This window comes from Microcaecilia unicolor, chromosome 3 (genome assembly GCF_901765095.1).
Source record: "Microcaecilia unicolor chromosome 3, aMicUni1.1, whole genome shotgun sequence".
Taxonomy (NCBI): domain Eukaryota; kingdom Metazoa; phylum Chordata; class Amphibia; order Gymnophiona; family Siphonopidae; genus Microcaecilia; species Microcaecilia unicolor.
In genome coordinates, this window is record NC_044033.1 from 229,199,481 (window position 1) to 229,222,681 (window position 23,201).

The 23,201-nt window shown below is 46.9% G+C and overlaps 1 protein-coding gene and 1 long non-coding RNA gene across 2 annotated transcripts in view; one reads left to right on the forward strand and one right to left on the reverse strand.

Annotated features, from left to right (window-relative positions):
• LOC115466347 (E3 ubiquitin-protein ligase TRIM39-like) overlaps positions 1-23,201 on the reverse strand; it is a 43,784-nt gene that overhangs the window by 15,722 nt on the left and 4,861 nt on the right. The window contains exons 2-3 of the mRNA XM_030197536.1: positions 6,331-6,426; positions 225-449 (exon numbers count right to left, since the gene is read on the reverse strand). Coding sequence (XP_030053396.1) covers positions 225-449; positions 6,331-6,426 — 321 coding nt within the window. The remainder of the gene's footprint in view (positions 1-224; positions 450-6,330; positions 6,427-23,201) is intronic.
• LOC115466350 lies at positions 1,849-21,440 on the forward strand. The gene is made up of 3 exons (XR_003941535.1): positions 1,849-1,933; positions 10,887-10,891; positions 21,430-21,440. It is a non-coding gene; the product is annotated as an uncharacterized LOC115466350 (long non-coding RNA).

A 23,201-nucleotide genomic window follows, 5' to 3' on the forward strand; every position in this document is an offset into this window, starting at 1 on the left:
AAAGAAAGGGTATAAAACCTGTAAACATTAAGAAGGGGTGTGCCAATTGCTTCTAGAGGCACCCATCTGTTAATTAAGATCTGTTTCACCAAATCTGGTTTTATAAGTTCGTTTTGTATAAGTTCTCAGGTTATCTGGGGACTGTTTATAACAATGGCAAAGATTCTGTTCCAGGTATTAAATATCAGGTGAATTGGGGGCCCAGCTCCATACTGGAATCTCACCTTCAGTAACTCAGTCGCTGACTGCTGACACTTCTCCTCTATCTCTGAGATCAGTTTCTTGAGGAAAGAGCTTTGATCTTCCAGGTGGGTCACATTGTCACTGATTTTCTTCAGAATTTCTTTCTCTTCCTCTTCCATCCTTGAGAGAAGGATCTGCTGCTCCTCATTCAGAAACTTGTGCAGCTCCTCAAACTCAGAAAGGATTTTCTCTCTCTTCGTTTTATGCTGCATTCAAGAGATCAAAAGCACAAAGAAGAAATATCATTGTCCTTATAGTGTACGGTTCAAGATTAAAACAAGGCAAACAAATTTAGAAATCACAAGATCAAAGATAACCAGGGAAGAGGAACAGAATAACAAGGATGGGTGCAGAGTTTCCGGAGCACATGAGACAGGCAGCACAGCAGAGCAAACCATGTACAGCAGACAACCAGACAATAAACCAGCAGGGGGCACAGCCAGACACTAGGAAGAAATACTTCAACCAATCTGGGCTGCCCCCCTCCTCAGCCAATCAAAACACAGAGGAACATTATACATAACACACAGACAGCAGTAATGTGATTGGACAGTGATCTACAGGTCATGGAATAGCATTCAGTGTTTCCAGCTCCCAATGTACAGGTTTAATTCTGGAGGAACACTGCAGAAGTGGAGGACCGTGTACCACTACAGAGAAGAGTATCGGAGTAGAGAGCAGTGTGGTCAGCAGGGCTCTTCCACAAGAAAACCAGTGTCCTGAAGAATAAAGTTTGTTTTCCACTATATCCCTTGTCTCACTGGTTTTATTGTGGAAAAACCCTGCTGACCACACTACTCCCTACTCAGGTTTAATTCTGGCCCAAGCCTTACACATGGGAACCTACATGAGTGCACTGCAGATTGTTATCCCCTGACCATCATTGAATTTATTTATTTAATTACTATAATCTCTCTAATAATCACCCTCCCCCACACACAAACAGACACACACACGCACACACTTCAGGGCTGGAAAACCCTTTGAGTCTAACACCCAAATTTTTATTCCCCCAATAATCGCCCATCCCCAGCCATAACCTTCAGAAGAGATAAGAAATGTCCGGTCATTGTCGGTGGAAGGAGGGTAGAGAAATGCTTCGATGGCCCTTCAGTCTTTTTTGTTTGCAGCTGTGTCATATAACTCTCCTCACAGCACCCCAGGTTTGTTTGTTTTTTTCCTCTGATGACTGTTTCTTCTTCAGTCCCTCTCTCCTCCCCTCAATACTAAGCACAATAGATTGCAGGAAAGTTTAAAACAAATATTACTGCCACTTAGCAAGCCACAATCTTTCCTTTAGTGATTGGGGAGGAGGGATGATATGGAACACAAGGCCCACAGAATCGAGACAGTTGCTCCATCTCCACCACCTCCTCTGATTCTGCTTGACACCTGCCTGGCACAACCACAAGGTAGCAGTGATTCAATGAGCAAACACCGTGCAGGTAAACAGAAAGGAGAAAAGAAGAACTGTTCTTCAAAGCTTGCTCAGCCAGCTCTAAGTCAACAAATCCACAGTGACCCTGCTGTTAGTACTGCTACAGTGAAGTCAGTCTCTAAAGCTTCCCTGAAACCCAAAACTCCCACTCATCTTTAAGGAAGCAATCCCCCTCCCACATGGCAGAAATCCAGTCAGGATAACAATATAAATATGCCATTCCTTAGCCTAGTAGGACAATTTATGTCTGTTGTTACTCCTGAAAATAATATAAATTTAGCATTAATGCAACTCCTCCAGTGCTTTGTCCAAGACAGCCCAGCAACTTTACAAGCTTCACAGACTGCTCCATTTCCACGATAATGGACTATTCTCATACAGCAAACCCAATACAAATGAATCTGGCTGGTCTCAGCTGCAATCCCTTCTTCCTCCAGTTATTTAGCTTAAATAATGAAAAAGCATAGTTAGAATATAATAACAATGTATTGTTTCACTCATTTATTGCAATAATTAAAAATTGTTGAATATTTCACCACATTGAACTCTCTCCTCAAGGTGCCCCCTCCCCCAACTCCCCCTTCATTATCTCCTCAGACCCTTGCTGAATTATTTCACTACAAGGTTCAAAAGATAAACCCTGAATTCTCTACCTCGCCACCTCTCCCTCCACTAGTCCGTTCCCCTCGCTCTCCTTCCCCTCATTCCTTTTCCTCCTTTCCTGAAGTTACTATAGAGGAAACTACACTTCTCCTTTCTTCCTCAAAATGTACCACCTGTTCCTCTGATCCCATTCCCACCCACCTTCTTAATGCCATCTCACCTGCTCTTATTCCTTTTATCTGTCACATTCTCAACCTCTCACTTTCCACTGCAACTGTCCCTACTGCCTTTAAACATGCTGTGGTCACACCTCTCCTTAAGAAGCCTTCACTCGACCCTACTTGTCCCTCTAATTATCGACCCATCTCCCTCCTCCCTTTTCTCTCCAAATTACTTGAGCGTGCTGTTCACCACCGCTGCCTTGATTTTCTCTCCTCACATGCTATTCTTGACCCACTACAATCTGGTTTTCGCCCTCTCCACTCAACCGAAACTGCGCTTACTAAAGTCTCCAATGACCTATTACTGGCTAAATCCAGAGGTCAATATTCCATCCTCATTCTTCTTGATCTTTCCGCCGCTTTTGACACTGTCGATCACAGCATACTTCTCGATACCCTGTCCTCACTTGGATTCCAAGGCTTAGTCCTTTCTTGGTTCTCTTCCTACCTCTCCCTCCGCACCTTTAGTGTTCACTCTGGTGGATCCTCTTCTACTTCTATCCCTCTGCCTGTTGGCGTACCTCAGGGTTCTGTTCTTGGTCCCCTCCTCTTTTCTATCTACACTTCTTCCCTTGGTTCATTAATCTCATCCCATGGCTTTTCCTACCATCTCTATGCTGATGACTCCCAAATCTACCTTTCTACCCCTGATATCTCACCTTGCATCCAAACCAAAGTTTCAGCATGCTTGTCTGACATTGCTGTCTGGATGTCTCAACGCCACCTGAAATTAAACATGACCAAATCCGAGCTTCTCATTTTCCCCCCCAAACCCACCTCCCCACTCCACCACCCCATTTTCTATTTCTGTTGATGGCTCTCTCATTCTCCCTGTCTCCTCAGCTCGAAACCTTGGGGTCATCTTTGACTCTTCTTTCTCCTTCTCTGCTCATATCCAGCAGATCACCAAGACCTGTCGTTTCTTTTACAACATCCGTAAAATCCGCCCCTTTCTTTCCGAGCACTCTACCAAAACCCTCATCCACACCCTTGTCACCTCTCGTTTAGACTACTGCAATCTGCTTCTTGCTGGCCTCCTACTTAGTCACCTCTCCCCTCTCCAGTCTGTTCAAAACTCTGCTGCCCGTCTCATCTTCCGCCAGGGTCGCTTTACTCATACTACCCCTCTCCTCAAGTCGCTTCACTGGCTCCCTATCCGTTTTTGCATCCTGTTCAAACTTCTTCTACTAACCTATAAATGTACTCACTCTGCTGCTCCCCAGTATCACTCCACACTCGTCCTTCCCTACACCCCTTCCTGTGCACTCCGCTCCATGGATAAATCCTTCTTATCTGTTCCCTTCTCCACTACTGCCAACTCCAGACTTCGCGCCTTCTGTCTCGCTGCACCCTACGCCTGGAATAATGCTAAGTAGTAGTAGTAGTAAACTTCCTGAGCCCCTACGTCTTGCCCCATCCTTGGCCACCTTTAAATCTAGACTGAAAGCCCATCTCTTTAACATTGCTTTTGATTCGTAACCACTTGTAACCACTCGCCTCCACCTACCCTCCTCTCCTCCTTCCTGTACACATTAATTGATTTGATTTGCTTACTTTATTTTTTGTCTATTAGATTGTAAGCTCTTTGAGCAGGAACTGTCTTTCTTCTATGTTTGTGCAGCGCTGCGTACGCCTTGTAGCGATATAGAAATGCTAAATAGTAGTAGTAGTCTGCTTGCTTTGTCTTGTGTCACCAATTATTCAGGTTTCCTAAACAATTAAAGTGCCCCCAATAATAGCCCACCCTAGACGTCAGAAAACTCAGTTTTTCTAATAATAGCCTGGGTGAATATTAGAGAGAATACAGTACTTATTTCCAATCTGCCTATCTATAGCATCAACTTCTACCAGTGTCTAGGGAAAGGAATCCTAAGTCTATCACTCACTATTTCTCTTCTCTTCAAAGACACTTTGAACCCAAGACAGAAGGACCTTAGTGTACCACAAAACCAACATTCTTATTCCTGCTGCATTATTCTTGTTTTAGACATGCATAAATTGGCATTTAGAAGTCTATATTGTATAAAAAATAAATGTGTATTTCGCATTTCAGAACGGGAATGTACATCTGTTGTCACGACCGTGGCAGTCCCCCGTATCCAGACTCACCTTTTTTTTCCAGTGGTCGGGCTCTGCGGCTTCTCTGGACTGCCTTGTCCCTGTATTGATGCATCTGCAGCCTGTTTCCCTGTTATCCAAGCCTCACTCTGCTGTTCCTGCATCCAAGCCTCACTTCTGAGTCTATCCAAGCTTCACTCTGGTGTTCCTGCGTCCAAGCCTCATTTCAGGGCACCAGAATTTCTGACATCATCAGTGTGGACCTTTATAAGGAACTTGGGACTTTCATGCCTTGTCTTCGTGTTTCCTGCTTAGTTCCTTTTCCTGTCTTGTTCATGCTCTAGCCTTGCCTTGACAAGTTCCTGCCTTGTTTCCAGCCTAGCCTTGTTTCTGTGAGTCTTGTCTCTGAAGCCTTGTTCTTGTGTACCTTGTTTCTGAAACCTTGCTCCTGTCTAGCCATGCTCTTGTGAGCCTTGTTCCTGCCTAGGCTTGTTCTTCTGAGCCTTGTTCCTGCCTAGTCTTGTTCCTGTCTAGCTTTGTTCTTGTGTGCCTTTCTCCTGTGTATCTTGCTACAGTCAAGCCTTGCTCTTGGCTCCTGCTACAGCCAAACCCTGTTCCTGCTACAGCCCAGCCCTGTTCCTAGTTCCTGCTACAGCTAAGTTCTGTTCCTGGTTCCTGCTACAGCCAAGCCCTGTTCCTGGTTCCTGCTACAGCTCTGGTACTGACTTGTCTCTAGACTTGCTTCTGTTTGTTCCTGTTGCCTCCAGCCTTGTCTCTATTTATTCCTGTTGTCCTGCCTTGTTTCTGCCTAGCTCCAGCCCTGCCCTGGTTCTGCCTAGCTTTGTCTGCCGTGCCTTGTCTTGTTTTGCTCTATGTTGTGCCTGGATCCATTTCTGGATCTGCCTAGCCTTACCTTGACTGAACCCAGTTTTAGCCTTGTTTCCTTGTCTTGCCTTGTTCCTGTCTGGATTCAGTTCTAGTCCTGTTACCTTGCTCTCTTTGCTTCATCTGGATCCAGCTCCAGTCTTGCCTGTCTGCTTTGTCCAGTTGTGCCTAGCCTTGCCTTGTCCAGTTCTGACTGGATCCAGTTCTTGCCTTGCCCTTGACTTGCCTTTTCTGAGCCCAGTTTTAACCTACTTCAGTGTCTTGCCTTGTTCTGCCTGAGTTCCAGTTCTTGCCCTTGGCTTTGCTTTCCTTGCCTCACCTGTATCCGGTCCTTCTCTTGTTTGTTGTACCTTGTTACTTCTGCCCTGCCTAGTTTAGCCTTGCCTAGCCCAGCCTTGTCTAGTCTTGTCTGGTGTATTCTAGTCCTGTCCTGTCTAGTCCTGTCCTGCCTTGCCTTACTCAGTACTATCTTGGTTCTTGTTCTAACTCCAGCCCTTTGCCAGCCCAGGGGAATTGTCTGCCGCAGCTCTGGCTGTGGTCCAAGGGCTCACCGTTCCTGAGGTTCTGACATCTGTGTCTAAAATTACTGACATTGGGATTCCCATCTGCTACCTGGGATGCCTAAGTTTTCAGACCATTGCTCGTATTGAGTAGCACTCCGCTGGAAAGATTATGGAAGGTCTACTGAGTTCCCCCACCCAAACAAATGGCAACTGACAAAGGATATCTGACTCTGGGACAGCTTAGGAAGACATTTGTGTTCTACCACATAAACCTGTATGTTTGATATTTCAGAACATACACATTTATATATCAGCACATGAACATTTATGGAACTTTGTAAGTCTAAGTGCTTTGAAAATGAGCCTCATAGTCACCTACCATCAGCTGCTCAGTTTTCTGCTGTTCACTAGTTTTAAGTTTCAGAATCTCTTTCAGCTTCTTCTTCAAAGGCTCCAGGTGAATTTCATATTTCTCCTGTGAACAATAACCATATCTGTTTTAGATCCTGTATCATACATAGGGCACAAGCAATACCACCAAATACCTCCTAATATGCTGGAGACACACACACAGGATATGAGAATTCTTCAAAATAACATCGATAGAAGTGATGTATTCTAACTAGAAAAAAGGACAACCTCAGTAGCTGTTTCCACCCTCATTCACATTAACAGCCATGCGGATTTCCTAGACTTCTCTTCACTTCATACTTTACTTAACGCATTTTTTATATCCCAGTTTGATTATTGCAATATAATATATGATGGCCTACCGCAGCCTCAACTTCATTGCCTCCAGACTCTTCTGTCCATCTACTATTTAAGGCTCAGTGGTTTGACCCAGTTACTCCTGTGTTACCAAAAGTACACTGGCTCCCTCTCATAAAACTTTCAATTTAAAGTCCTTCTTCTTGTCTATAAATCTCTGCTCCTCAATAACCTCCCTTATTTTGCATCACTCATCATCCCGTACACCCCCTCTCATGCACTACGATCTCTAGATGCTGTATTGTTTTTATCATATACCGCTTTGACCCTAATAATCACAAACATAAACAAAGTGGTACGCTGTAAAACTTTTAATCAATGCTCAAAAAAGAGAGAGAAGCTTTTATGTTGCTCTGCAGACATATATAAGTTGGTAAGAAAAGCAGAAATAACAGGCCAAATTCAATAAATGACGCTTAAACACCAGGATGTTCCGTGACAAGTGCAAATTCTATAAACATGCATGGAACGGCCTTTATACATTACTAGCTCAGTGCGCATGTCTGTGGCTAACTTTAAGTGCCAACAGTCAGGGTAAATGCTCACACCCAACTAATGGCAGGTATTCTATAACACCACATCAAAATTCTGAGAATGCCCCTCCCACAGCTACGCCCACTTTGGAGTTGCACATGAGATAAGTTAGGTATGTAGGTTATACAATAGGGTGTTGGGCAGATCCACGCAGAAGCTCAGTGACAATTAGGTGTTGTGAAGGCCAATTATTGAATATCATCAAAAGAGACAATTGTACAGAATTTGGAGGAAATCAGACTATTCAAAAATTTTGATAAAAGTTTTTTGAGTAGATTATCTACATAAGAACATAAGAATTACAATACTGGGTAAGACCGAAAGTCCATCTAGCCCAATATCCTGCTTCCAACAGTTGTCAGAAGAGCAATTTCCCAGAGCCACAAACACCCAAAAGTGGAATTAAGCAACCAGAATGGGGGTGGGGGGGGGGGGGGGGCTCTTTTGAAAGTGGAAGATTGGGCTATATAACTCCCAACGCTATGCAAACAAGTTTCAAGTTCAAGTTTCATCTTTATTTGATATTGCGGTAGGCAGAAAAGATCTAAGCAGCTTACAACATAAAATAGGAAATCGACAAGGAAGACAAACAAGAAACATCCACAAGAGGAGGCTTGATTTACAAAATGAAGCTCAAATATTTAAGCCAGCACATCAAAATAAAATTAATAACAATTTGTAAGCCACCATAAGTCTATCTAATGAGATAGATATGTGAACCATTGCTGGAAACACTATCAGGTTCAAGCTGTTGCACCACAGACAAGCTGCAAATTCGACTGGAGGAAAGGCCTGCTGGAAGTAATATGTTTTAAGCGCCCTTCTAAATTTTGAGAAGGATATTGCAAAACATACTTCCAAAGGTAAATTGTGCAATAAAACAGAAATATCTGGTAAAATTTGATTTCTGTGAGCAGAGGAACAACCAATAAATTGTAACAGAAGAAACAACGAACTCAGAATGGCTTCTTAAGATGTATTTCAAGAAAAGAGATAAGCTTTTTAACTGTAAAGTGAGACTTTTTCTGGAGCTGTCTAAGACGACACAGAAGAGACACAAGAAGTTTTTACTGCTTAAGTTTTGCAGTCTAGAACTTCCTTGTTGTGGAAGTTCCCATGTAAATGTACAGTCAAGCTGAAGATGACAAAGTGTGTCTTTATCGAGCATTCTCATCTTTCCAATTTCATTTCTTCTAAACAGGCTCTCAGACTTTGGTTACTCTACATAATTAATATCCAATAGGGTCTTTCATCTGACTGCAATGCTGACCTCTGGATTGCATGACCAGTGCTCTAACCACTAGGCCACTCAGCTCCACTCCCTTGAAATTTGGCCGTCCCTGTGGGGGGGGGGGGGGGCAGTTGAGGACGTCCAAAATGTTTGAAAGAAGGACGTCCACGCCTTCGTTATGCCTCCGCTGACACACACATACCTCCCCCCCCCAGGGACCTGCATACTGCCCCCATCCCACAGGGACAGCCAAATTTCAAGGGAGTGTGGTGGAGTGGCCAGAGCACTGGCTTTGCAATCCAGAGGTGGCTGGTTCAAATCCCACTGCTGCTACTCGTGGTCCAAAATCCAAATAAATAAATAAAGGGGGTGTCAGAGGCATTGCAAAGGCATGGAGGTGCTTCTCACAGAAACATCCAAATTTTGGACATCCTCAACTGCCGTTGCAGGGACGGAGGCACAGGAAGGACGTCCTCAACTGCCGTCGCAAGGACGGAGGCATAGCAAAGGACATCCTTCACCCATACTCCAAAAAAAAAAAAAAGACAAAAAAGTTTTTGAAGTTGTTTTTTTCAGGGTGGGAGGTTGTTAGTGACCACTGGGGAGTCAGGGGAGGTCATCCCCGATTCCCTCCGGTGGTCATTTGGTCAGTTCGGGCACCTTTTTGATGCTTGGTCGTGAAAAAAAATGGACCAAGTAAAGTCGCCCAAGAGTTCATCAGGGACACCCTTCTTTTTTCCATTATCGGCCGAGGACGCCCATCTCCTATGCACGCCCCAGTCCCGCCTTCGCTACACTGCCAACACGCCCCCGTGAACTTTGGTCGTCCCCGTGATGGAAAGCAATTGAGGGCGCCCAAAATTGGCTTTCGATTATGCTGATTTTGGCGACTTTGCGAGAAGGACGCCCATCTCCTGATTTGTGTCGGAAGATGGGCACCCTTCTCTTTCACAAATTCACCTGATAGTGTGTCTTTATCGAGCATTCTCATTTTTCCAATTTTATTTCTTCTAAACAGACTCTCAGACTTTGGTTACTCTACAGAATTAATATCTAAGGGGGTCTTTTATCTTACTATGGTAGCTGTTGCCACGCGGCAATGCCGACACATCTGATTCAAAGTGAATGGGCTGTTGTCAGCATTATCGCACTGACAGCCGCTACAGCGGCTTGATAAAAGGGGGCCTAAGGTTGTTGTTTTTTAACTTTATATTTATTAAGTTTTGAAAATAAGTATAATAGGAATCAAAATACATTACAATTGAAATATACTATCAAAGAACAAGAGATAACATTTTTTAAAATTCTATAGGGTGGTTGTTGACTTATCCTGACTACTCCTTCCCCATCTTCCCCAAGGAAAAAACTACATTCAGTTATTTATTTATTTATTCATTTAAAAAACTACAATTATTTATTTATTCATAAGGAAGGCTTCCAGCTGAGAGGGATCATTAAAAACGTAATTAACCTGTTGGTAGGAAATTAAACATCTGCAAGGAAGCCATAGAAAGAAAAAAGATCCAATAAGTAAAACTTTAGATTTAATTGAAAGAAACTGTCTTCCTCTCAGCTGGGTAGCTCTGCAAACGTCAGGAAAAATAGTAAACGTCTGACCACAATACACCAAATCTTTCTTTCAAAAATAAGCCTTTAGGACTGACAATGCATCGTTCTCAGTTGCAAAAGTAACAAGGAACATAGGGCTAGTAGAAATAACATCTTCTGAAATGCCTACGTGCATCCAACAAGCATCAATTTAAACTACCACCCAGCTACCAAGTGGCCCTGGCGGTAATTTCATTTTTTGCATGCTTTATTTTCCGGCACGTGGGCGGTAATTGGCATTGTACACTCGTTGACGATTACCACCCGGTTAACACGTGAGACCTTAACATTAAGTGAATGGGTGGCAGTAAGGTCTCATACCCAAAATGGATGCGCACCAATTTTCATTTTGCCGCATGTCCATTTTTGGTCCCTCCAAATAAGGCATTTTTCACAGGTGCGCTGAAAAATGGATCTGTGTGCATCCAAATCACGCGCCTACACTAGCGCTGGCCATTTTTCAGCGCACCTTAGTAAAAGGACTACTGAGTTAGATTAGCAATTGTGGGATCACTTACAGCTTGCTCTTCCTGCTTTGAATCCATAACTGGACTTCACAAATAAAACAATTTAAATAGTAAGATCTGGCATATTCAAAACTTGTTTAAGGTCATTTTTAAACAATATCTCTGGTGACAAAAGATTTTTTGGGGAAAATTCAGTAACCTAAAATTTTTAATCATTAGGGGGCCTTTCACAAAGTTGAACTAGTGTTTATAGCTCGCACTAAAAATCAGCGTGTGCTAAACGCTGAGACACCTATTATTTCCCAGATTCTATATGGCGTGACTTAGGTTAAGTGCAGATATCCAGTCATATTCTGCATTTCCGCGCATAACTTAATTAGTGTAAAAGCCCATCAGCACTGATAACTGCCACTTAACAAACAATTATCAGCACTAATTGGCATTAATTAGAATTTACACCCACTACTTGCTAAGCATATTCGTAACGTGGTCCGCGTTAATTCTAATGCATGCTGCCAAAAAGGGGGCATGGTCATGGGTGTGGAATGGGCAGAATGTAGGCGTTACTAAAATCTATGGGGCCCTTTTACTAAGGCACAACTAAAAGTGGCCTGCGCTGGTGTAGACGTGTGTTTTGGACGCACATTGATCCATTTCCTCAGCACACCTGGAAAAAAGGCATTTTTTTTGTGCCGGAAAAAGAATATGTGGCAAAAATAAAAGCAGCAAGCATCCATTTTTGTCCCGAGACCTTACCACCACCAACTAACTTAGCGGTAAGGTCTCATGCGCTAACTGCGTGGTAAGCGTTCAACACGCATCAGCTCCCGATTACCAACAGGTAAGCACCACACAATAGAAAAAATTTTCTACAGTGTGTTTTGGGTGTACGCCAAAAATGGAATGGTAGCCAGGTGGTAGTGCAAACTGGACGTGCATCTGATGCCTACATGCCTTAATAAAATGGCCCCAATGTGTGTTATTATAGAATACAACAGCTCTGTGCCTAATTTATGCGTAGGCATTTACACCAAAGTTTACTTGGCGTAAATGGAAGCGAATAAATGTGGTCGCACAGACGGCCACTCTGCATATTCTATACACCACACGGAAATGTAAGCCTTTTCTATAACGTACGCCTTAACGTAGGCATACTTTATAAAATATGCCTAAGTATATTTTTTTCCCACGTGGATTTTTAGGAGTGATATATAGAATCTAGTCCTAGATTCCTATGGGCATCTTAGGGCCCAGTTTACAAAGGCAAGCTAACGTTTTTAGCATGCGCTAAAAATTAGTGCATACTAGCCATGTAGATGCTCATAATATTCCTATGGGAAAATCACTCACTGTTTCCCCCTCTATGGCTGGGTTCTTGGACACAGTTAAATCACTCACTGCCTCTCCAGTACGGCACGACTTCTGGACACAGCTGCAATCACTCACAGCTTTACAGCCCTGTACCACCTTCCCCATTGAACAGAACAGCTTCTTAACTTTTCCTCCAAGCTTTCCCCAGCCTTGAATAAGGTTTGTTAAGAAACCTTTTAACTTCCTCCCCTATACCTGAGCTAGAGCAGCGATCTCCATGGGCTCACTTCCCCAGTCATCTCCGGTTTGGGTCTCCTCTCCAAACCCTTGCTCTGCCTCCCATTCCATGGGCTCCTCTCCCTTTATGGTCCCCCAGCTGGTCCTCTCCCTCCTGAATATTTCTCCTCAGCCAATCCCCCTCCTCCCCCTCGGAATCCTGGCACTTGTAGTCCCCTTGCTGCTCCCTTTGCTTGCGCCCAGGGCTTTGCAGAGGTTCTTGGGAACTATAGTCCTCCTCCCTTCTCCGGCTCTTGGGAAACCTATGCCTCCATGGAGGCGTGGCTTCCCAGCCCCTAGGATCCTGGGACTTGTAGTTGGAATCCCGGGTATGAAACCGATCCATCTTGCTCCTCTTCCGGATCCCTTCTTCCCTGACCCTCAGGGGTTCCTCACATTGTTCAGTCCAGTCCTGGTTGGAGGGTTTTGCCTGCTGCTGCCGTTCGTGGACAACAGCCCAAGAGCTCACGTTCCTGAGTCCGTGACAGTTGCTAAGTCCCTGAGACCGTGACAGTTGCTAAGACCCTGAGACCGTGACAGTTTGCAAAGGCCTCTGAGGCCGTGACCATGACATTTCTTTGGTGTTTCTGGGGCATAGAGAGTAGAAGTTCGCCCAGCTCTACCCTTATAGTCCAACTACTGGAGTTGCAGTCAAAGCCCACTCCAGCCTATCCGAATCCGTCTTGTCATTTGCGGGACACAGACCATAAAAGTCTGCCCAGCACTGTCTTCATGTTCCAAATTACTGGTCTCTCCAGCCCATCCTAAACCGGAATGCTACAAGCTAGCCCAGCACCGGCCTTAGTTGATACAACAAGAGTTTCCATCTAAGCACCACTTGATATGCAAACACATATGCAACCCTTTAAGTTGAACTTTTTTTTATACCATTCATTTTCTAATTAGAGATCCTCTGGGTTTCATCCCATACCTTTTTGAATTCTGCCACTGTTTTTTCTCCACCACCTCCCTAGGGGCGGCATTCCAGACATCAACCATCCTCTCTGTGAAAATGAATTTTCTGACATTCTTAAATTTACTCCTGATTTTACCACTCCACAACCTGAATTCATGTCCTCTAGTTTTACCATTGCCTCTTCTCTGGAAAATATCTATTTCTATATAGCGAATGATACATACCTGTAGCAGGTGTTCTCCGAGGACAGCAGGCTGATTGTTCTCACGACTGGGGTTGACGTCCACGGCAGCCCCCAACAACCGGAAGAAAAACTTCGCAGGCGGTCCCGCACACAGGACACGCCCACCGCGCATGCGCGGCCGTCTTCCCACCCGTGCGCGACCGTTCCCGCTCAGTTGAATGACAAGCAAAGGAATGAGGAAAACGCAACTCCAAGGGGAGGAGGGAGGGTAGGTGAGAACAATCAGCCTGCTGTCCTCGGAGAACACCTGCTACAGGTATGTATCATTCGCTTTCTCCGAGGACAAGCAGGCTGCTTGTTCTCACGACTGGGGTATCCCTAGCTCTCAGTCTCACTCAAAACAAGAACCCAGGTCAATTGAACCTTGCAACGGCGAGGGCATAACAGAAATTGACCTACGAAGAACAACTAACTGAGAGTGCAGCCTGAACAGAATAAATCGGGTCCTGGAGGGTGGAGTTGGATTCAAACCCCAAACAGATTCTGCAGCACCGACTGCAAGAACCGACTGTCACGTCAGGTATCCTGCTGGAGGCAGTAATGTGATGTGAATGTGTGGACAGATGACCTCGTCGCAGCCTTGCAAATCTCTTCAATAGTGGCTGACTTCAAGTGGGCCACTGATGCTGCCATGGCTCTAACACTATGAGCCGTGACATGACCTGAAGAGTCAGCCCAGCCTGGGCGTACGTGAAGGAAATGCAATCTGCTAGCCAATTGGAGATGGTGCGTTTCCCGACAGCGACCCCCTTCCTATTGGGGTCGAAAGAAATAAACAATTGGGCGGACTGTCTGTGGGGCTGTGTCTGCTCCAGATAGAAGGCCAATGCTCGCTTGCAGTCCAATGTGTGCAACTGATGTGCAGCAGGGCGGGTATGCGGTCTGGGAAAGAACGTTGGCAAGACGATTGACTGGTTAAGATGGAACTCCGACACCACCTTTGGCAGGAACTTAGGGTGAGTGCGGAGTATTACTCTGTTATGATGAAATTTAGTATAAGGAGCATGAGCTACCAGGGCTTGAAGCTCACTGACTCTACGAGCTGAAGTAACTGCCACCAAGAAAATGACCTTCCAGGTCAAGTACTTCAGATGGCAAGAATTCAGTGGCTCAAAAGGAGGCTTCATCAGCTGGGTGAGGACGATGTTGAGATCCATGACACTGCAGGAGGCTTGACAGGGGGCCTTGACAAAAGCAAGCCTCTCATGAATCGAACGACTAAAGGCTCTCCAGAGATGGCTTTACCCTCTACACGATAATGGTAAGCACTAATCGCACTAAGGTGATTCCTTACTGAGTTGGTCTTGAGACCAGACTCTGATAAGTGCAGAAGGTATTCAAGCAGGTTCTGTGCAGGACAAGAACGAGGTTCTAGGGTCTTGCTCTCACACCAAATGACAAACCTCCTCCACTTGAAAAAGTAACTCTTCTTAGTGGAATCCTTTCTAGAGGCAAGCAAGACACGGGAGACACCCTCAGACAGACCCAACGAAGCAAAATATATGCCCTCAACATCCAGGCCGTGAGAGCCAGAGACTGAAGGTTGGGGTGCAGAAGCGCTCCGTCGTTCTGCGAAATGAGAGTCGGAAAACACTCCAATCACCACGGTTCTTCGGAGGACAACTCCAGAAGTAGAGGGAACCAGATCTGACGGGGCCAAAAAGGCGCTATCAGAATCATGGTGCCGTGGCCTTGCTTGAGCTTCAGCAAGGTCTTCCCCACCAAAGGTATGGGAGGATAAGCATACAGGAGGCCGTTCCCCCAATGGAGGAGAAAGGCATCCGACGCCAGTCTGCCGTGTGCCTGTAGTCTGGAACAGAACAGAGGCAGCTTGTGGTTGGTCTGAGAGGCAAAAAGGTCGACCGAGGGGGTGCCCCACTCTCGGAAGATCTTGCGTACCACTCTGGAATGGAGCGACCACTCGTGCGGTTGCATGACTCTGCTCAGCCTGTCGGCCAGACTGTGTTTACGCCTGCCAGGTATGTGGCTTGGAGAAGCATGCCAAACTGGCAGGCCCAACGCCACATCCTGATGGCTTCCTGACACAGGGGGGCGAGATCCGGTGCCCCCTGCTTGTTGATGTAATACATTGCAACCTGATTGTCTGTCCGAATTTGGATGATTTGGTAGGACAGCCGATCCCTGAAGGCCTTCAGTGCATTCCAAACCACTCGGAGCTCCAGAAGGTTGATCTGAAGATCTTGTTCCTGGGGGGACCACACCCCCTGGGTGTGGAGCCCATCAACATGAGCTCCCCACCCCAGGCGAGATGCATCCGTCGTCAGCACCTTCGTGGGCTGCAGAATTTGGAATGGACGTCCCAGGGTCAAATTGGTCTGAATTGTCCACCAGTGCAGCGAAAGGCGGATGACATATTCTAGATTCCCGGTGGCTTGGCACAACTGGGAAGCTAGGGTCCATTGAGCAGATCTCATGTGGAGACAAGCCATGGGAGTCACATGGACCGTAGAGGCCATATGGCCCAGGAGTCTCAACATCTGCCGAGCTGTGATCTGCTGAGACGCTCTGGTCTGGGAAGCAAGGGACAGGAGATTCTGAGCCCTTGCCTCGGGAAGAAAGGCCTGAGCCGTCTGAGAATTCAGCAGAGCTCCTATGAATTCCAGAGATTGGACTGGCTGGAGATGGGACTTCGAGTAATTTATAACAAACCCTAGCAGCTCCAGAAGTTGAATAGTGCACTGCATGGACCGAAGAGCTCCTGCCTGAGGTGCTCTTCACCAGCCAATCGTCGAGATATGGGAACACGTGCACCCCAGCTTGCGTAGGTATGCCGCAACCACTACGAGACACTTCGTGAACACCCGTGGTGTAGAGGCGAGCCCAAAGGGCAGCACACAATACTGAAAGTGACGTGTCCCCAGACGGAATCGGAGATACTGTCTGTGGGCTGGCAGTATCGGGATGTGAGTATAAGCATCCTTTAAATCCAGGGAACAAAGCCAATCGTCTTTCTGACTCATGGGGAGAAGGGTGCCCAAGGAAAGCATCCTGAACTTTTCTCGCACCAGATACCTGTTCAGGCCTCTCAGGTCTAGGATGGGGCGCATCCCCCCTGTTTTCTTTTCCACAAGGAAGTACCTGGAATAGAATCCCTGCCCTTCCTGCCCGGGTGGCACGGGCTCGACCGCATTGGCGCTGAGAAGGGCGGAGAGTTCCTCTGCAAGTACCTGCTTGTGATGGGAGCTGAAGGATTGGGCTCCCGGTGGGCAATTTGGTGGAGTGGAGACCAAATTCAGGGTGTATCCGCACCGCACTATTTGGAGAACCCACTGGTCGGAGGTTATAAGAGGCCACCTTTGGTGAAAACTTTCAACCTCCCCCCGACCGGCAGGTCGTCCGGCACGGATATGTTGATGGCGGCTATGTTCCCATGGATCCAGTCAAAAGCCCGTCCCCTGCTTTGCTGTGAAGGCGCAGGGGGCTGCTTAGGCGCACGCTGTTGACGGGAACGAGCGCGCTGGGACTGTCCCTGTGCCTAAGGAGGCCTTCGGGCCGGCTGGGTGTACCTACGCTTGCTGTAGGTGTAGGGTGCAGCCTGCCGGGCCCGGGAAAAACGTCCACCTGCAGAGGTGGATGCTGAAGCCGCCCGGTGGGAGAGCTTGTCAAGAGCAGTTTCCCGCTGGTGTAGCTGGTCCACCAACTGCTCAACCTTCTCGCCGAAAATGTTATCCCCCCCCCGGCAAGGGACATCCGCCAGCCACTGCTCGGTGCGGTTGTCCAGGTCAGAGGCACGCAGCCAGGAGAGTCTGCGCATCACTAAACCTTGGGCCGCAGCTCGAGATGCCACATCACAAGTGTCATAGATACCCCTGGACAGGAACTTTCTGCATGCCTTCAGCTGCCTGACCACCTCCTGAAAAGGCCTGGACTGCTCCGGAGGGAGCTTGTCGACCAGGTCCGCCAGTTGCCGCACATTATTCCGCATGTGGATGCTTGTGTAGAGCTGGTATGATTGGATGCGGGTCACAAGCATGGAAGATTGGTAGGCCTTCCTCCCAAACGAGTCCAGAGTGCGAGACTCCCGCCCAGGGCGTCGAGGCGGTATCCCTCGAACTCCGTGCTCTCTTGAGAGCAGAGTCCACGACCGCCGAGTCATGAGGCAATTGAGGCCGCATCAACTCTGGGTCTGAGTGGATTCTGTATTGGGACTTCCGCTTTCTTGGGGATGGTGGGATTAGATAATGGCTTCAACCAGTTCCAAAGCAGTGTCTCTTTGAGGACATTGTGCAACGGCACCGTGGAAGACTCTCTAGGTGGTGATGGATAGTCGAGGACTTTGAGCATCTCCGCCCTCGGCTCATACACAGTAACCATGGGGAAGGGAATGCAGATGGACATATCCCTGACAAAAGAGGCACTCGTCAAGGCCCGCTGTCGGGAAAGGCAGGGGGGCCGGTGTGGGTGCCGGTGCCGGAAGCTGCTCGGGTCCAGGAGACGGTACTGAGATACCCGAGGACCCACACAGCGACACCTGTTCGACCGAGGGGGAACGCTCCTCCCGGCACTGCCGCTTCCTGGGTGTCGAGTCCTCCCTCGATGTCCCGGGGCTGCCAGTCCGGTGCGCCGTGGGCGACCGATGACGGTGCTTCTTGGCTTTCTTGCGATGCCCGTCATCGGCGCTCCTCGGAAGAGACGAAGAGGAGGTGGAGCCCCTCCCGGCCTCGAGGTATCGGATCCGAAAGGGTTCGGTCCTAATGGCCCTGAGCAGCGGGGGTGGCCGGGGCAGACTGCCTGCGCGGCCGCTCACCACCACCGGCGGGCCAAAGGTACCTGTGCTCCTGGGGTCGGTGCCATAGTCAGTGCCGACATCATCGACATCGGTACCGAAGACCCGGCCGTCGACACCGATGCCGTCGAGGTCGACGCAAGTTCCAAAAAGACAGTCCCGCAGAACTTGCCTCGTCACCTGCGTCCGCTTCCTTAAGCCGAGACACAAGGTGCACGTCTTGGATTTATGCTCCGGGCCGAGGCACTGGAGGCACCAAGCATGAGTATCGGTCTGCGAGATCTGCCGGCCGCACCGACCACACTTCTTGAATCCACTCGGGACCTTCGAGGACATCGACAGAAAAATCGCTTCGGCGAAGTCAAAATCGTCGATGGTGGCGGTGAAAAGGACACCCGAAAAAGAAACAACCGTGCGGCCACAAGGCCGCGACGACGCTCCCTCTCGACTAAGAACGACGAGGAAAACTCTTTCGTTTTTTTTTTAAAGAAAATAACGCGAACGTGTACACAACAGTAGAAAAAAACCGCGGGCTCTCTCCAGCGCGGAACAGAAAAAAACTGAGCGGGAATGGTCGCGCATGGGCGGGAAGACGCCGCGCATGCGCGGTGGGCGTGCCCTGCGTGCGGGACCGCCCGCTAAGTTTTCTTCCGGTTGGTGGGGGCTGCCGTGGACGTCAACCCCAGTCCATGAGAACAAGCAGCCTGCTTGTCCTTGGAGAATAATTTATTTATTATTTATGGCATTTATATCCCACAATATTCCCACCCACGGGCAGGCTCAATGTGGCGTACAATAGTCTATTAAGCAAGCAAAAATTCAAAATACAGTATTCAAAGCTGTAAGAGGGAAAGAGGAATAACTGAGGAGGGAAATGGACAGTCTTATATTTAAGGCCATTAAAAGCTGGGTAGTGGAGAATGAGGTACGAGCGAGCTGACTTGCAGGAGTTCCTGGGTAGTAAGTTAATGAGAGTGTCCATATAAGCAGGGGCTTCTCCATAGATGATGCCATTCAAATATTTAAATGTCTGTATCATATCTCCCCTGTCCCTCCTTTCCTCTAGGGCAGGGTAGGCAACTCCGGTCCTCGAGAGCCGCAGGCAGGTCAGGTTTCAGGATATCCACAATGAATATGCAGGAGATCGATTTGCAAGCACTGCCTCCAAAGTATGCAAATCTATCTCCTGCATATTCATTGTGGATATCCTGAAAACCTGACCTGCCTGCGGCTCTCGAGGACCGGAGTTGCCTACCCCTGCTCTAGGGTATACATATTCAGGTCTTCCAGTCTCTTCTCATATGTCTTTGGTGCAATCCCCATATCATTTAATGTTTAAACGTTTTTATGACATTGCAGCAACACCAACATTGTCATACAGGCTCTGCATATAACATCCATCCAACCTCAATCTAAATATACAACAATTGCTAACTAACATACAGCATTTGTGAATTTTTGCCAACATTTATTACCCCATCAAATGTACCTATCCTCCCCCCGCCCTCTCCCATTCCCTCCCTTACCCCCCCTTTACCCCCCCTTTTACCCCAGACCTGGAAAACCATTCAGTAACAGCCCGTGGGGTTCACCCTGTATTTAAAAGTAAACTACGACCTTCTATGGCTTAGACTTTGCAATAAGGGCCCCAAATAGCCAAAAATGTGACTCTCTTTTCTGTGAGACCTAGATTCTCCCGCCTCCCAAGACACCAGCTGATGTAACTGGTTTCTCCAGTGCCAGTATGCCGGAGGATCCTTGACCGTCCAGTACTGTAAGATACATTTCCTGGCCAATAGGCCTCATCTTACGGAGCATTAATGTTTCAAAGCGATTCCGCCCTCTAAAGGACCCCGGAATGTCTAAAATCAATTGTTCAACTGTCCCCAGGATCCGTAGCCCCAACCGCTCCTCCCAAAACCTCGGACTCGTGTCCAGAACCTTTTCAAAATTGGGCAACTCCAAAACATATGCAGCATTGTGCCAGGGTGTCTTCCACATTTGAGACAGTCTGGGCTACGATTTCCTCCCATATGTGCTAGTTGAGCTTAGTTACATATCCCTATGAATACAACGATAGGCACAATCTCTCAAACGAGCATTGATACTAACAGGGGTATTCGTGCTATTGATTAGTGAGTCCCACGATGTCACTACAACTCCCAATCTCTTTTCCCAAGCCACTCCTCAGCTGTCTATAGTCCCTGGGGGGCAGCCATCCTGATATTGTTTTATGAAGCAAGGATATTGTGAGTTCGCCCTCACCAACAGAGTGAAAAAATTCTCGTACCCTTTCCCCAACCGAGTTCTCAGAGGATCTCCCGGTAAAGAAGTGATATAATGTCGCACTTGTCGTATAGCAAATCTATTCCCCCAGGAGTCACCTACCTTTCCCAATAATTCCTCGTCGGTAAGGGGCTGCCCATCTTCACCCACCAGATGTTCCAAATTAGAAATTCCCGGCCTAGCCCATTCAACAAAATATCGGCTTGACAATCCTGGCAAAAATGCACCATTCCCACATATGGTTATCAAATCCATTGTTGTTGGGTCCCCCCCTAGTTGACGTATAAGCACTCCCCACACCTCTCGGAGCGAGCGCAACATCACGCTTTTACTTAATCCGGTAGATCACGCGTTTTGTGGTGTAAAAGCGAGAAAGCTGATAAGGTTCCCAAAGTGCTGCCTCCAGCGCTGTGGGAGTGTATCGTTGTGTATCTAAACACCAATCTCCTAGATAACGCAACTGACATGCTTTATTGTATAGTTCTAAATTTGGCATGCCCATTCCTCCTCGGCTCCAGCTGCCTACTAACCGTGAGAAACGAACCCGTGGCTTCTTGCCTCTCCAACAGAACTTTGATGCTAACTTGTAAAAACTCTTTAGGTCTTTCCGTCGGAGCCAAACTGGGATGGTCTGCATCACATAAAGCCACTTGGGGAACAACACCATTTTAATCATGTTTACTCTCCCTAACACTGACAACGGCAAATCCATCCATCCTTGTAGCACCTGCTGGGTCTCCTCTAACAGCCAAGTAATATTAAGATCATACAACCGCGAGAGATCCATAGGCATCAAGATTCCTAGATACTTAAAAGAGGTTTGTGCTTTCCTCAGAGGGAACTCGCCTCTCCACCACCTCCACACTTCCTCTGAGGAGGCCAAGGCCTCCGATTTCTCTAAATTTAAACTGAGGCCCGCATAGTCTCCGTATTCGGAGAAGATCTCTAATAGGGCGTTCAAGGATTCTTGTGGGTCTGTTAAATGGACCAAGATGTCATCTGCGAAAGCCGCTACTTTAAAGACCTCGTTTCCTATCTTTACCCCTGCCACCGCTTTCTGTTCCTCAATTTTTCTCAACAAGGGATCCAGTGTTAGCACAAATAATAACGGTGACAGAGGACAACCTTGGCGGGTTCCCCGTCCTATTTCAAAATCTTTTGTCTCAATCCCATTTACCGATATTCTGGCCTTTGGTGCTGAGTACAATGCTTTGATCCCTGATGAAAATCTATCTGTGAAGCCATATTTCTGAAGAACAGCATATAGGAAATTCCATTTTACTTTATCAAAAGCTTTTTCAGCGTCAAAGCTTATTAACAAAGAATTTTCCTTCCCTCGACATCTGGCTTCTAATGAGGTCAACACCTTGCAAACATTCTTTGTGATTTTCCGTCCCCTTACAAACCCCACTTGGGAATCGTGTATAAGATTCGGCAAGATTCTCGCTAATCTGTTTGCTAAGATCTTAGCCATCAATTTCACTTCATAATTTAGAAGCGAAATAGGCCTATATGATTCAACTAGTTCCAGGTCCCTCCCTTTCTTGGGGAGTACTATAATACAAGCTGTATTTAAATCTGGAGGCATCCTTTCCTGCTCTATTAATATGTTAAACATTGCAGCTAAGGGCTCAGTTATTTCTTCTCCCATGATCTTATAAAATTCCACTCGGTAGCCATCTACTCCCAGCGCCTTAAGCAGTGCGCTTTGATTAATCGCCAGAAACACCTCGTCTGGTGTAATAGGAGTATTAAGTCGCTGCGCCTCTTGAGGGGACAGTATTGGTAATCCCATCTGATCTAAGTAGGAGTCTCCCGACAGACCATCATCCGGCGGGGCCTCATATAATCTTTTGTAATATTGATAAAAACTCTCACTAATCTCCTTGTCCGTATGGACTCGTTCTCCCTGCCTCTTCTTCATAGTCAAAATCCTAGTTTTACCCTGTTTGGTTGCAATCAGGCGCGCCATCAAACGACCACATTTGTTCCCATGCTTATATAATTGATATTTATAATAGATTTGCGATTTAACTGCTTTATAATGAAGTATTTCATTTAATTTAGTCTGCAAGAGCATTAAATGTTGTCTATTCTCAATGGAGGCCTGCTGCCCATATCTTCTCCGAGCTCTGCATACTAACTGACTCAACCTCAATATCTCTCTATTCCTAGTTTTACGTTTGTGAGCCATATAGCTGAGGATTTCTCCTCGAAATACTGCCTTAGCCGCCTCCCAGTTCAGGACCGGGTCTTCAACGTGTATTGCATTGTGTACTTTATAATCCCGCCAACTCTGATGTATGGAGGCCCTAAAACCCTGATCCCGATATAGCTCTGCGGGGAATACCCATCTCCGTGCCACTCCCCTCTCTTCCCGAGGCGCCCAGCTCAATTCCACCCAGTCATGATCCGATATCACATCTGCTCCTATTGCAGATGTCGTCACTGAGTTGAACATCTGTTCTGAAATCAACAAATAATCAATTCGTGCCTGTGTGCCGTGTGCCCTCGAGAGGTGTGTATAATCTCTCCCCTGTGGATTGAAAGTCCTCCAGACATCCACTAGCCCCACCTGTCGGCAAAGATTAGGCAGCCCCCGAGACTCCTGTCTAAGCTCATTCCTCCTAGCCCCGGTACTATCGATCAAGGGGTCCATCACCATATTAAAGTCTCCCCCTATTATTATGGGCAAAGATTTGCTCATTAACAGTCGCGAAGTGATCATCTTATAGAACTTCCGATCATATTGGTTCGGAGCATATACGTTGCCAAACAACATAATTTGGCACTGTATTTGAGCCTCACACAACAGAAATCTACCCCCTGGATCAGTGAAGTTCACCTCCACCTTATCCACTA